This window comes from Prunus dulcis, chromosome 3 (assembly GCF_902201215.1).
Source record: "Prunus dulcis chromosome 3, ALMONDv2, whole genome shotgun sequence".
Taxonomy (NCBI): domain Eukaryota; kingdom Viridiplantae; phylum Streptophyta; class Magnoliopsida; order Rosales; family Rosaceae; genus Prunus; species Prunus dulcis.
In genome coordinates this window covers 23,984,227-23,998,492 of record NC_047652.1, presented here as the reverse complement: position 1 = coordinate 23,998,492, position 14,266 = coordinate 23,984,227, and the positions used below count along the sequence as shown (strand labels likewise).

The 14,266-nt window shown below is 41.1% G+C and overlaps 3 protein-coding genes across 16 annotated transcripts; 2 read left to right on the top strand and 1 right to left on the bottom strand.

Moving 5' to 3' along the window:
• Positions 1-507: 507 nt before the first annotated feature.
• Positions 508-8,281, top strand: LOC117621414. 8 transcript variants are annotated; one of them, XM_034351874.1, is made up of 11 exons: positions 510-857; positions 1,544-1,627; positions 1,748-1,842; positions 2,478-3,326; positions 3,508-3,604; positions 3,693-3,851; positions 3,953-4,068; positions 4,189-4,702; positions 4,788-7,109; positions 7,189-7,264; positions 7,580-8,281. In XM_034351874.1, exons 1-11 carry the CDS (start codon positions 776-778, stop codon positions 8,007-8,009), a joined length of 4,824 nt encoding a protein of 1,607 aa, XP_034207765.1. In that variant the 5' UTR covers positions 510-775; the 3' UTR covers positions 8,010-8,281. The 8 variants fall into 8 exon arrangements, with proteins under 8 accessions (XP_034207767.1, XP_034207765.1, XP_034207764.1 ...); XM_034351873.1 differs by having other exon boundaries at positions 3,953-4,702; positions 4,788-6,293; positions 6,387-7,109; XM_034351875.1 differs by having other exon boundaries at positions 511-857; positions 1,544-1,609.
• A 425-nt stretch (positions 8,282-8,706) lies between these two features.
• Positions 8,707-11,656, top strand: LOC117621416 (cation/H(+) antiporter 15-like). 4 transcript variants are annotated; one of them, XM_034351877.1, is made up of 3 exons: positions 8,707-9,064; positions 9,291-10,298; positions 10,415-11,656. In XM_034351877.1, exons 1-3 carry the CDS (start codon positions 8,810-8,812, stop codon positions 11,624-11,626), a joined length of 2,475 nt encoding a protein of 824 aa, XP_034207768.1. In that variant the 5' UTR covers positions 8,707-8,809; the 3' UTR covers positions 11,627-11,656. The 4 variants fall into 4 exon arrangements, with proteins under 4 accessions (XP_034207768.1, XP_034207771.1, XP_034207770.1 ...); XM_034351880.1 differs by having other exon boundaries at positions 8,956-9,064; positions 9,362-10,298; XM_034351879.1 differs by having other exon boundaries at positions 8,978-9,064; positions 9,307-10,298.
• LOC117621418 (pentatricopeptide repeat-containing protein At5g14080) lies at positions 11,489-14,167 on the bottom strand. 4 transcript variants are annotated; one of them, XM_034351883.1, is made up of 3 exons: positions 12,287-14,167; positions 11,834-12,131; positions 11,489-11,605 (listed from the first exon to the last, which is right to left on the bottom strand). In XM_034351883.1, the coding sequence occupies exons 1-2, from the start codon at positions 13,941-13,943 to the stop codon at positions 11,866-11,868; spliced, it is 1,923 nt and encodes a 640-aa protein (XP_034207774.1). In that variant the 5' UTR covers positions 13,944-14,167; the 3' UTR covers positions 11,489-11,605; positions 11,834-11,865. The 4 variants fall into 4 exon arrangements, 3 of the variants coding, with proteins under 3 accessions (XP_034207774.1, XP_034207775.1, XP_034207773.1); XR_004584916.1 differs by having other exon boundaries at positions 11,493-11,605; positions 11,775-12,131; XM_034351884.1 differs by lacking the exon at positions 11,489-11,605 and having other exon boundaries at positions 11,718-12,131; positions 12,287-12,706; positions 12,821-14,167.
• Positions 14,168-14,266: the final 99 nt, after the last annotated feature.

The window sequence follows — 14,266 nt, the reverse complement described above, 5'->3', positions numbered from 1 at the left end:
CTAATCCATTACCTGCATATATGTGGGTTTGGCTAGTTGGTAGGGCAATTATCTCTTTTTTTAAAAGAGAACGAACCTATTATCTTTAAGTAGACTCTGTTTAAGAGAGAGTGGTGAAAGAAGAGTGGACACGTTTTTTAAAGTTTTATTTATTTATTTAGGGTTTATTACACCTTCAGTGTATTAGTTTTTTTTTCTTTCTTTTGATGCAATTTAAAGATTATGCAATTCTCCCTCTCTCATTTTAGTACTTTTAAAACTCGTTTATAGATGCGAAAATGTTGCCTAATTAACATTTTTTGTTGTTGGAAGACATGCTTTATTAAAAAAAAATAATAAGCAGCAAGAGAGTACAAAGATAGCAATTTTAGAAGACAAAACACATTTAAGAAAAGAAGAAAGTTTGCAATTATTTTTTCCCAAAATAAAAAATTCGTTATATTTTAAAATTTTAAACTGAAAAAACAAATTCCAGTGCCTTAATTGCATATATAGAGTTTTGCAAGGTCTCCACAAAAATACACTCGCTTCGGTTGTTCTGATCATACACATCCCAAACCCTCACCCTCTCTCTCTCATTCGCCAGCCCTGCAATTCCTCAAACCCTAGAAATCTCTCTCTGTCTGTCTCCGTGTAATTTACGTCATCTGCAAGTGTTCGATTGCAGAAGCTATTTTCGTTTCCTCTTTCTCTATCCTCATCTCGAGCACAATTAGCTGCGCGCTCTCTTCTCCGACATTTGCCTGGAAATCTTCTGTAATTCGAATCGTTTTGGATGCCGATGGCCCACGGAAAAGTCAGTCTTCCTCAAGATCTCCTCCCCGCGAACATGGCCGATGGACACTTCTCCACCAACGGTTCGTGTTCTTGGGCTTTTCTCAATCCATATCTCTTCACATTGCTTCCTTTCTCGCTATTTATCATTCTCATTCTTGTTATTCGCATATATATATATATATATATATATATATATATATATATTTTTTTTTTCTTTTCTTTTCTTTTCTCCTCGATCTTTCTCGCTATTACAAATTGGTCCTGTTTGCAATAATTCGTCAGTGTACCTATACAAGTGTTTATACATATCTCATATTAACATACATATCTTTATACTTCTATATCTATTATTCGTCCAGCTGGTTGGTGTTGTTGATTCTTTTTTCTTAGTAGTTTTATATTATCTTCAGATAACATACATGTACGCCTACATGTATATACATAATTTATATTTCATGCATTAAGAGCTTTTGGATGTTCATGATATTGTTATTGCATTGTGTTTTGTTGTTTATTTGAACACAAAATTTGGGATTATTCTGTTGCCAGGGTGTTCCTGTCCTTTGTCTTTCATTGGTAGTACAGTGTTACAGTCTTTCTGTCCTTGGCTTGTAATTTTCATTAGAATTTCAGTAGTGTATCGAACAGTGTTATTTCCCCCTATTTTAAGTTTACCTACGGTGGGTGAACTGCTTGGATTTTCATATTATGGACACTCTGCTTTCCAAAAATTTAAGTAAATGTATCTCTCTGTTTGCCATGTTAGATGAAGCCTTGGAAGGAAATGGTGAGGGGAAGGCGCTAACAGGTTCCCTTGATGAGTCAATTGGTGGTTGTGCTCCTTTTCTAAGTTTGCAATGTTTTCCACATATGCGATTTTCTTCACCTTATTGGCTATCATTTTACTGTTTTTATCATGAATACCGCAGGTGCGTGTAAATTTATTTATTTATTATTATCTTAATTGCAGATCAAGTAGCATCGGAGAGCAGCATACCTTTGTCTCCACAATGGCTGTACGCTAAACCAGTTGATTCCAAGACACTAGTTACTGGAACGTCAGGAGTATGTACATTGCAATTCTTTTTTCTTTTTTCTTTTTCCATATTTGCTCTTATTGCTGTTTCAATAAGCTATATATACAAGTATATTTGTTTTTTGTGGTCCAGTGTTTCAGTTCTTTTCTACTGTTGTTTATAATAAAGTGATTTTAACTAAATCTTTAATGTTAGTGTGGCTTAATACAAGTGCATCTACACTTGTCCAATTTTTTTTCAAATGATATATATATATATATATTTTTTTTCATAGAACACTTTGATATCTTAACTCTCTTTCTCTCCCTCCTTCTACACTTTTAAAAAAGCTTTAACTTTCTGCACACCATAATTTATGAAATTCTAGTACCTTGAGTGCATTAGTGTGGTCGTAAGCCTCTCAATTTGTATTTTCTATACCCTTTTGTCGTTCTGCGTTTTCATGTCTGCCCATTCAATTTCTTGGTTTGCTTAATGTGTTAAATCCTGCATCTGATCTATCAGTTGAATTGGGAAAAAAAAAAAAAAAAAACTATGATTTATGCTAGGACCCAATTTTAGATCTTAACTTTTTGGCTATTAGAAGAATTTAGTGCATGTTGTCTTCATAGTTGACTAGTGATTAAAAGTTAACCAATTTTTGAATACCGATAAAAATGACAGGAAATGCATGCACCTGGTTCTTTGCCTCATGGAAACTCTGCTGATCCCAATTCGAGAGACACTTGGCGTTTAGATGCATCTCAGGACAAAAAAGATTGGAGGAGGAATGCACCTGATTTAGATATTACCCGCCGCTGGCGTGAGGAGGAGAGGGAAACAGGCTTACTAGGTAGGAGGGATCACAAGAAAGAGGATCGCCGTGTAGGTGTCACTTCAACTAGGGATACTATTACTACTGATGGTAGAGCAGAAGATCGCCATCTAGGTGCCACTTCAACTAAGGATGTTACTGAAAATAAAGTACTGTCTTCTGACCGCTGGCATGAATCCCGAAGAGATAACAAATGGTCATCAAGGTGGGGCCCTGAAGATAAAGACAAGGACTCTCGAATAGAGAAAAAAACAGATGTTGAGAAGGAAGATATTCATGTTGACAAGCAGTCTCTTTCCAATAGCAATCGCACAGCTTCTGAACGTGATAGTGATTCTCGGGATAAGTGGAGGCCACGCCATCGCATGGAGGTTCAATCAGGTGGGGCAGCCCCATATCGTGCCGCACCAGGATTTGGGATGGCCAGAGGACAGGTGGAAAAAGTAGGATTTACTGCTGGACGAGGGAGGTCAAACACTAACGGAACTCTGCAGATTGGCAGACCTGTATTAGGAAAAGCTAGTCCCTTTCTCAATATGTATTGCTACCCCAGGGGCAAACTCCTTGACATTTATCGTAAGCAAAAGATTGATTTAACTTTTGATTCCATGCCTGATGGGATGGAGCATGTATCACAAATAACCCAAGTAGGCTCTACTGAGCCATTGGCTTTTGTTGCACCTGATGCAGATGAAGAGGTATATGGATTATATACTAAATTTTTTTAAATATCCACACATGCTTGCATATATATATGTGTAGAAATCTATGACATGTTTATTTCTTGATAACGTACTTGCTCTCTAATTATCATAGTTAAATAAGCAAGTGGTGAAATATTTCTTTGATCACCATTATTTACTGATGTGATGCTTTCAGGCTTGTCTGAGAGATATATTGAAGGGAAGCATTACTAGCAGTGGAGTGTTATACAACTCCCCTAAAGACAAGAATGTATTAAATGATGATTCTAAAGGTATTAAGTTGCATTCTGTTGGACTCATGCCTAATAATCCTCATCATTTTTTTTTTTTTTTCTGATACAAGTTTTCTCATTTACTCAGGAACTAGTAATGTCACTTTAAGCAAAGAGGAAGGAAACTTTGCAGCTAACAGTGAACAAAATGTCCAATCTACTGGAGAGGTCATTTTAAACAATTCTTTTCAAGTTACTGGTCCTGAGGTGTCACCTATTTGTGGCTCACAGGCGCATATTTTAAAGGGTAAGGAAAAGCAGTTTTAACCTAATATTCTGGTTCCTTCGTTTGATACTATTGGTATTGTTGTCATGTGTTGTATGTTAAAACACTCCATTTTTTTCCAGAAAGTGTTGCTACTGAAGGTGAGCAGAAAGTTCTGACAGTCAAAGCACTGGCTGATGGAGGGATTGATGGCCTCAGCAATGACGTTACTGAACTGAGAAATTCTGGATACCAGGAGGTGGGATATTTTGGTTTGCAGAAGCATCCTTTGTTGGACCATGTTAAATCAGATACAGTTGAAATTGATAGCCAGCTTCCTAATAATCCAAGTTCCTTATTTTATTCTCCATCTTTACAGCAAACCTCAAGCAGTGATCGTCACTATGTCAAGAGCAACGAGGCACATGTGTCGGACAGAATTGTCTCACCCGAGGATTTAAGTTTGTGCTACCTTGATCCTCAAGGGAACACCCAGGGACCTTTCTTGGGGATTGACATAATCGCATGGTTTGAGCAAGGGTTTTTTGGAATCGACTTACCAGTCCGCTTGTTTGATGCCCCCGATGGATCTCCTTATCAAGAACTTGGTGACGTGATGCCACATCTGAAAACTAAATCTGGATATGTCTCTAACTCTAGTTTGCATGCTAAGCTAGAGCCGTTGGATGTCATTAAAGGCAGCTTGGAAGAGAGAATATCTGCACCTAACTACGGGGGGTCTAATATTCTAAATAGTCAGCAGTGGACTCCATCTGTATTGGAGGCTACCTCAAGTGGTAGTGTTCAATCAAGAATGCCTAACCATAGTTATCAGTCTGAACTCCAGTACCTTGACAATCAAAGCATTCAAAATTTTGTTGCAGAAGATGAAGGTGTGTTATGCGTCTTATCATTTTCTATGTTGTCATTTATGTCTATGTTGTCACTTTAATTGCTTCTCTTTTTTGTTGTATACAGAAATTGTATTTCCTGGAAGGCCTAAAAGTAGCAGTGATTGCCTTTTGAGGTCTTCAGCGGACATTCATGGCTCAATTTCAAATTCTCCTAGCCTTCCTTCCCTTTCAAATGAAGTTTCAGAAACTAACCTGCCTAGTCAGCAGAATGATAAGTTGCATCCTTTTGGCCTGTTGATGTCGGAGCTTAGAGGTAGTTCCCATTTAAGGTCTGCTCAATCATCCCATGCGTCTTTAGGCATGGATGATCAGGTTCAGTTGAGAGATTCTTTCTTTGAGGGAGGTGCCACTATTGCTAGTCAGAATCCCCTTGGTCCCATGATTGATCAACCTTCCTTTGTGGATACACAGTCTGATAATTATATAAGAAATAACACTAATATTAGTCTGGGTTCTCTAGATGCTCACCATCTTTCTCGCATGGGGAAAGAGATCAGTGGCTTTGGCCTTGCTGAGCATATAATGCCACAGAAGTTACTAAAAAAAGGGCTTCAGCAGCTGAACCATCCATCTCTGCTTCCTGCTGCGCATGGTGCAGGGACTGGTGTAGACCAATTCCCTGGATTTGGTTTTTCTGACAGCAATAACCCTAATATCCAGCCCTTCCATCAACCTGTTGCAGATATGGAACATCTCTTAGAACTACAGCATCAACAGCAGCGTCAGTTGGAGCTTCGCCAACAGCATCACCAATTGGAGCTTCAGCAACATCAGCATCAGTTGGAGCTGCAGCAACGTCAGCGTCAGTTGGAGCTCCAGCAACACCAGCGTCAGTTGGAGTTTCAGCAACACCAGCGTCAGCTGGAACTTCAGCAACGCCTGCGTCAGCTGGAGCTTCAGCAACAGCATCACTTGAAGCAGCAGCTTCACCATCACCAGATGAAACTGCAGCAACAACAGCAATCTCAAACTCAGCACTTGCTCCTTGATCAATTTTTGCATCAACAGATGTCTGATTCTGGTTATGGGCAATGGAAGATTGATGCCACAAATGGCAACCCTTTAAATCAATTAAGTTTAAGGAAGCAATTTCCAAATGACTTGCACCATTCCCATTCCTCCATACAAGATCCATTGCTAGAGCAGATCATCCAAGCAAATATAGGACGCCCTGGACAGACTGATTTTCTTGGCCTCATATCTCAGGCCAAGCAAGGGAATATGCACCCTTCAGAGCTGCAACTTCGTTTTCAGCAGCAAGAGTTGCAAGCACAGCAGTTATCTGTGGCATTGAGGGAGCAGCTGCAGATGGAGGGGGAAAGACGTTTAGGTGGTCCTCGGTTTGCAGATGAAGCAAGTCATGTTGCCAGGGATCCTACTGGCCATCACCAGGCTCAGATGGTTGCATTTAGTTCTTCAGAAAATTACCAGCAACAGCAGAGGTTTCCCACCCATGAACAGCAACTAAGCCATCTCAACTGGAATCATGCCTCACGGGAGCGACATGGGATGAACTTTGATATTCAGAATGCATGTGGGCAGGGTCTAGATTTGCAGGATCAGTATCGGCGTAAGTGCTCTATTGATAAACAGGACTCCATTTCTTCGGGGATGCCCTCTAACCGTCAACTGGTTTCTGATGAGTTTTTTTCTTCTCATTCAGTTGGTTTGGAACGCTTGCCCTGTGGGAACAGCGGACAGCTGGAAAATAGCTGCATTGAAGCACATCGACCGCATTTGCATCTTGATGCTGAACAAAAACGACGAGATTCAGAAGCTACCATGGCTTTTGCTGAGTCAAATATGTGGGCTAACAGTGATAGGGAACACTCAAAACAAATTTTGATGGACCTTCACCAAAAACTGGGTCATCAATCTACAGAGTTATCAGAAGTTGATTATCAGCATCAGTTATCATCTTCCAGAAGTGGGGGAGGGTCTGTACATCTTCCATTTAGTCTTCTCCGGGATCAACCAGTTGGTATGAACACAGGAGGACCACAGAATTCCAACTATAGTGTCTCGTTCCAGGACCATTTGGGTGGTGTAGGTATGAATGAACAGTCAAGCAATCTGGCAACTAGTGAAAGAGTTCCTTTTAGATCTAATTCCAGAGCATTTATGGAGGATCAGCTGTTCTTGTCTGGACCTAGGGAAGTTTCTCATACTTCTCATGTGGATACTAGCTTCATGTGTAAATCAGCTGTGAGTGATGGTGTATCAGAGTTGGAGGGTAATAATTGGAAGAAACAGGGGGTGAAAGGCATGTTGAACAGGTCAGTTTCAGGGTACGAAGGAAACGTGACAGACCAAGAAGAAACTGCAATTGATTGCGGGGAACTTCGTAGTAATGCCCATAGCAGGCATAGCTCACTAAGCAGTGCTGGTAATTTGTCAAATGATCTTAATTTTTAGTTAATCTCATTTTCATTTTAAATGAGTTTGAAACTCTTTAAATGGTACAGGTGGTGGATGTGGGAACTTCTACAGCTCAGAGACAGGATTAGATAAACAGATTGGAGAAGAGGTTTCTAATGGGAGGTAGTGTTCTTTTTCTTCTTCTTTTTTTCCTTTCTTTGTGTAATAGAATTACCTTTTCGTTTGATTTTTTTGGTTTATGGTCACTTTGCATTAACTTTGTATCCGGATGTGCGTCATTTCGATTATTCATGATTCTCTAGTGATGTGCAATTAGCTGGTGGATGTAACTGATTTTGTTTCCTTTAATAAACACTTATAGTGTTATTTTCATTATGTGTTGTCAGTTTGCACATTAGGGATATCTCCTAATGCATATTCTGAATTTCCTGTTAGACTATTATCAGTCTCATTGTATTCTTTATGCTCCATTGACAGGCTGCCTCCTGCTATAACCAAGGGGTCTGACAATGCTTTGCATAGACGCTGGGTTTTATCTTCCCAGGATGTCTTGTCTGAGGCAGCATTATCTCTGCCTGTCAAGCAAAGAAATCCAGCCGCAACCCTTGTCTCTGATACTCAAGCATCTAGCAAGAATGATGCGCAATTTAGGAGGACTTCATCTTGCAGTGATGCTTCTGTGTCCGAGACATCATTCATAGACATGCTCAAGAAACCAGTCATTGTAGAGGCTGATGCAGCCAACAGAGCAGCATCTGCATTGGAGTCGTCTGATGGAGGTAGCCACGTGGGGCGAAGTGGCAAGAAGAAAGGGAAGAAAGGAAGGCAGATTGATCCTGCTCTCCTTGGTTTTAAGGTTTCCAGCAACCGGATACTGATGGGCGAGATCCATCGACTTGATGATTGAGACATGCTTTGCATCCTGTAAGATTTCTCTTTTTTTGGTATAGAAGTTGTACAGCAAATTTAAGAAACATAGATATCTTAGGATTTTTTTTCCCCTTTTAAGTTATCCATTCTTGTTTCAAAGTTAGAGCATCTACGTAGTTTTGAAACCTTACGGTGGTTGACCGGAATAGTGTACATGAGGAAGAGAGGTCACTGACAAGTGCCAATTTTTGTACCAGTGTATCAATGAAAAGAACAATTGTTTACAACAAACTGTCCTTAATTGGTTTATTATTATTATTATTATTATTATTATTATTTTCTTATTATCAATTTCTTATGAGATGACAGACGAATCATCCGGAAAATGGATTTTGCAGATGGTGCATTCACTTGGATGATAATTTCAACAATATAAAAAGGAAAAAAGGAAATTTAAAAAAAAAAAAATTAAGAAGATGATGTTACATTACATACATGATTTCAGCGAGGCTGGACGTAAGCCTTCCCCTCCCAAAATATTTGGATGGCTTTTTATAATTCAAGCCTCTGGCTTGCTATATACGCGTAAGGCGTAATAAGTTGCCAGTCATATCATAGTCAACGGCAAATTTAGACCCACCACGTTGCACTTGAGTTTCTCTTCTCCTCCTGTTTCTCTCTGGTTTTCTTTGATCAGTTTTTTTGTTTTTTTGTTTTTTTTTTTTTTTTTGGGGTGTCCCTTTCATCCTTTCAGATTGGGTTGAGGGTTGTCGTTGGAACGTACGTCCTCCCAGGCTTAGCCTGTGTAAGGCCAGAGAGGCCTGCCTAGCTACAGCCATGGGTTCCGTCGCTATGGAACCGGAGGACATAGCAACCTACGCCGCCACCCATTCAATTCCGCTCAAGAATTTCACCACCATTTGTACGTCGGTGACCATGATACATTCCATGGGCTTTTTCTATCATAATAATCCCCTGCTTTATTCAGCCCCTCTTCTTCTCATGCAATTCTCTCTCGCCACTGGTGTTATCCTCCTCACCTCTCTCCTCCTCAAGCCTCTCGGCCAACCCATCATCGTCGCGCAAGTCTTAGTAAGTACCTCCATATCATTCTATATCATTCATTATACACCATCATCAAGTTCTTTCCATTTCCAAATTCAATCTCTCATTGCAACACAAATAAAGAAAAACAGAGGTTTAGGTTTACATTGCATGCATGCAGCATAATGCAAAACTTTATTGTATTTTAAAATAGCAAAATAAAAACAAAACAAAAATATAAAATTTTGTTGATTGGTTATGATTTACCTAACAGGGGGGTATAATACTAGGTCCTTCGATTCTAGGCCGGATTGATGCATTTATCGATAGTTTTTTTCCTCTCAGAAGTTTTATACTGCTGGATGTTATTTCCTCTTTTGGATTCATGTTCTACTTCTTCCTCATCGGAGTGCAAACCGACCCCTCCATCGTCAAGAAGACTGACAGAAAGACATTTGCCATTGGGTTTGTGACAGTGGCCATCCCTTGTCTATTGACTCAAGGATGGTCTGCTCTCTTGAAAACCCACGTCAATTTGGAGACGAACCTCGCCAATTCACTTCCGGCTGTGGCTCTAGCAGAGTCTATGCTGACCTTCCCAACCATCGCTTTCTTTCTGCACGAGCTGAAGATCATCAACTCTGACTTTGGGAGGGTGGCAATGTCTTCTTCCATTGTGAGCGGCTTGTGCAGCTTCTGTGTGATGACAATCTCTATTGTGGCCAAGAAATCATCCGGAAATGATACATACAACGTGCTATCAGTAGTGGCCACCGGTGCTGTGGTTGCGCTTGTCATCGTTTTGGTCATTTGGCCCGTACTCAAATGGATGATGCGGAGGTCGAGCCCAGTGGGACAGCCAATGAAGGAAAGTCACGTGGTTCATCTACTTCTTGGGGTCATGGTGACTGGCCTTTTCAGTCATGCCACAGGTTTACACACATACTATGGACCTTTCATTCTTGGGTTGACGATACCAGCAGGGCCACCAGTCGGGTCTGCTCTCGTGGAGAAGCTCGACCTCATCATCTCCTGGGTCTTTATGCCCATATTCTACGCCAAAAATGGTTTGGTTATGGATCTCTGCGCCCTTCGACTCAAGAATTATACCATCTTGCAATCCACTGCCCTCGTTGGTGCATTTGGCAAGTTTATGGGAGCTTTTCTGACTTCACTCTTGTGCACCAAAATGCCAATCACGGATGCTATCTCGCTTGGCCTTGTCCTGAATGCCCAAGGCTTTCTCGAGCTTGGCTTGTTTAAAATGCTCAAGAGTAATATGGTATGCCCTATGCAGCCAATCCAATTCCAATATCCTATAATCGGATTATGAACTGAACCGTAAGAAAGTGAAAAAAAACCCATCTAATTTCTTAAACCTTTGTGCTTTTTTTACAGGCGATAGATAATGAAGCATTTGTTGTCATGTGTACATCCATGATACTTATAACAGGGGGTATCACGCCCATTATAAAACGCCTCTACGATCCTTCAAAGAGGTACATGGTTTACAAGAGAAGAACAGTGATGCATGCCCGACCAAACTCCCAGCTCCCGGTACTCGTCGGCATACACGACCAAGAAGATGTTGAACCCACAATCAACCTCCTTCAGGCTTTATACCCCACCGAAAGAAGCCCTCTTGCCATCTATCTCCTCCATCTCATTGAGCTTATCGGCCGTGCAAACCCTCTGCTCATCCCCCACAAGCTCACAAGAAGGCCCTCCTCAAAGGCCAGTCCCTCGGAACCAGTTGTCAATGCCTTTAGAAAGTACGAGCAAAGGAACGAGAGTCTTGTCACAGTTCACCCCTTTACCGCTATATCTCCTTGTGCCACAATGCACGATGATGTATGCACAATTGCACTTGATAAAAAGACTTCCCTCATTATAGTTCCTTTCTACAAGAGATTCCATGCCAGAAAACAGAGGATGATCAACAAAAATGTACTTGAGAAAGCACCTTGCTCTGTTGCAATCCTTGTTCACCATGGTGGGCTCTTCGACAGCAGTTTCAACGGCCGTTCAGGGGCAATGACGTTGACATGCCAGAACGAGTCTTGCTATAATGTTGCTATTCTCTTCTTGGGCGGGGCTGATGACCGAGAGGCACTGGCGTTTGGGGCACGAATGGCTGCCCATCCAAACATTAACTTGACCTTAGTTCGGCTTCTTGTAGATGGAAGCATAACAAATACTAGTGAGGATGTGGAGGAGAACAGGCTTGACTGTGAGGTGTTGAGTGAGTTCAGGGAAGGCATGGCAGACAACTATCGGGTCATGTACATAGAAGAGCTGGTGATGGATGGTTCAGGGACAATGGCAGTGATCCGTTCCATGGAAAATAACTACGAACTAGTAATAGCAGGAAGAAATCAAGATAAAAGGTCACTGGTCCTGTCAGGGTTCATGGATGAGAATGAGCAGAGTGAGTTGGGAGCAATCGGGGAGGTGTTAGCCACCGCAGATTTCATGGGCAAAAGCAGAATTCTGGTGGTGCAACAACACACCAAAGTGGTGAATGACGACAATGAGAATCATAGAGAAAAATTTAGGGAGCAAAGCATGACAATCGATGATGTTGAGGATCTGCAAATTCAAAGAAGATGAGATATGCATTACGCACAATTATATTTTAAAGTAGGCTCTCTCTCTCTCTCTCTCTCTAGACATAAACACATAAATTAAGAAAAGAAAACCCTTAACAAACAGCATGTGGTATTAGATTGAATTGCAGAGCAAACAAATGATAGTGAACCTGCAATTGATCGTTGAAATTAAAATATCCAGACGCCAACTTCTATACTTTGAACTAACCTAACATGACCTGAAAATCCTTCCAAGAATTATTACTTGAGACCTGATATTTCCTGAATTGTTTGAACCAACTGTCGAGTTGGCTCTAGTCTTGAAGAAGAAGAAAGGGATGCTAAAAGTTCAGCTGATACAATTTGCAACATCGAGGGTGAGGTTTCTTGAACCCATTTAATGTGTTCAATAGCAACTGGAATCTCTTTAGCATCGGCTAAATACTTCAGCAAAATTACATGGGAATCTGACTGTGCTACATCATTACTGAGGCCGCATAGTAACTTAGAAGCATCAAGAAAAAAACCTGCATAGAGCACAAACAAATATAAGCAACAGGCCAAAACACTTGAAACTACCAACTTAGCACATTCTACTGGACAATTTATTGGGGTAGCATAAAGGTAAATGATGTGAAAACTTAAACATCCATTACATATCATCATGTGTACAGAAACATACCTGCTTTGCACAAAGAGCGAGTAAATGTACCCAGCACATTTTGTGCAAGCATAAAATCCTGTTCAACAGACTTGCGGAAAACGTCGAAAGCAGCTTGAAGCTTCGTTTCTTGGCAAAGCCCTTCAAGTAGAGATGTGTATGTCATCACGTCAGGTGCAACCCCTTTACCCAACATGTGGTAAAAGAGCCTTTGTGCCTCATCAACCTGACCCACTTCCGAAAACTTCCGAATTAGGATATTGTAAGTCTTCAAGTTTCCTCTGCACCCACTTGCAAACATCTCATCCCATAACCTTTTAGCAGGCCTCAATAAATCTTCTCTACAACATGTTTCAATAAGAGAATTATAAGTCGAAACGTCTGGGCCTAACCCTTTTTTCTTCATCTGCTGAAGAACCCCATATGCTTCTTTCACCATCCCTGCTTTGCACAAGAATGACACCATGACATTGTAAGTCTCCAAATCTTTGAAATAGTCGCCAGAAGCCAAAACTTGAAAAACTACCAACAACTCATCGGTATTGCTATGCTTACATAGATTTCTGCTCAAATTGCACAAAGTCAAAAGAGTTGGGAATCTCTGCTTTTCAATCATGAATCTGAAGAACACTATTGCAGAGGTAGGATCAATCGCCGACACTGATCCTATTAACACGTTGAGAACATCATCGTCAATCGGAAAATTCCCGCTAATAATAACTTCACCCAATTCTTTTGCTTCACATATCCGCCTTTCTGAAATCAAATCAAATATAAACTGTCTATAATCGTTAGTCCTTGGAGCTACACCTAACTTTCTCTTCTTCTTCAAAACCTTTTCTACATCAACTACACTCCCAGTCGATCGAAATGCTTCGGCGACAATCCTATATGCCATGAAATCGGGTTTGCACTGTCTACTCCTCAGCTCATCCAATACCCAGAAAGCCTCTGACACTCTCGAAGCCTGACAAAACCCGTGAATGATCAAAAGCGCGGTCACTGACCCGTTAATTTCTGAACCACCTCTCCTAACCTCATCTAACATGCTCAAAGTTTTACCCAATTCAGCATGTCCACAGAGCCTCCATATAAACACACCAAACCCCAGAGTGCTTAAAGGGATAGCCTTAAGTGTCATTTCATCAAATATCTTCTGGGCATACTCAAAATATCCATCACAAGCTAGAGCAGCCAGAAGTGAGTTACAAATCTCGTGCCCAATATCTTTAATTAGCGAGGAAACCTCGCTAAAGACCAGAAACGCGTTGTGGGTTTTCCTTCCTATGATAAGTGAAGCAATTACGGAGCGATAAACAGAAGCATCGAGGCCGATTTTCTGGGCTTTGACTTGCTTGAGGAGAGCATCAATGGCGTTGAATTGGCGGGAGAAAGAGAGAGACTTGAGGACGGATTTATAGGTGATGGAGGTGTGAGAGAACGATGGTTGCTGGGAAGCCCAATTGAAGAAGCCGAGAGCGAGTGAATGGTGGGTGAGGAGGAAGGGGTCGATAACTCGGGCCACGAGTGACGGACTCAGTGAGTCGCGGCAACCGAGCTGGTGAAGAATGTTCTCGAGTGAAGGGTTCCATGAGCGGGTCGGCCTTGTGTGGTTCGAAGCGGAGATTAGAACTCGGCTTATTCGACTTGCCAGCTCCGTTGCGGATGAAGTTTTCATTGACGGAAGAGAGGTGTCGGATACAGCAACACAAGAAGAATGGCTCGAAACGCACCGTCTGGATCATTTTCCTTCTTTGTTAGGATTGGCTCTCAATTTTGTGACCTGGGTCTTTTTTCTTTTTCTTTTTTGATAGGTTGTCTTGCGTCATTAAGATGCATTGTATTGTATTTGTCTCTTTTTGAATTCACTTGGAAAAAGATGCACTGTTTAAGTTGAGAATTCACTTGGAAATAAGATTGTATGTGCGTAAGATATAATGAACACTGCACAGAACAGTTCGAGCAGAAAAGAGGGGGGAAAAAAAACAGAAAGAATTGCCA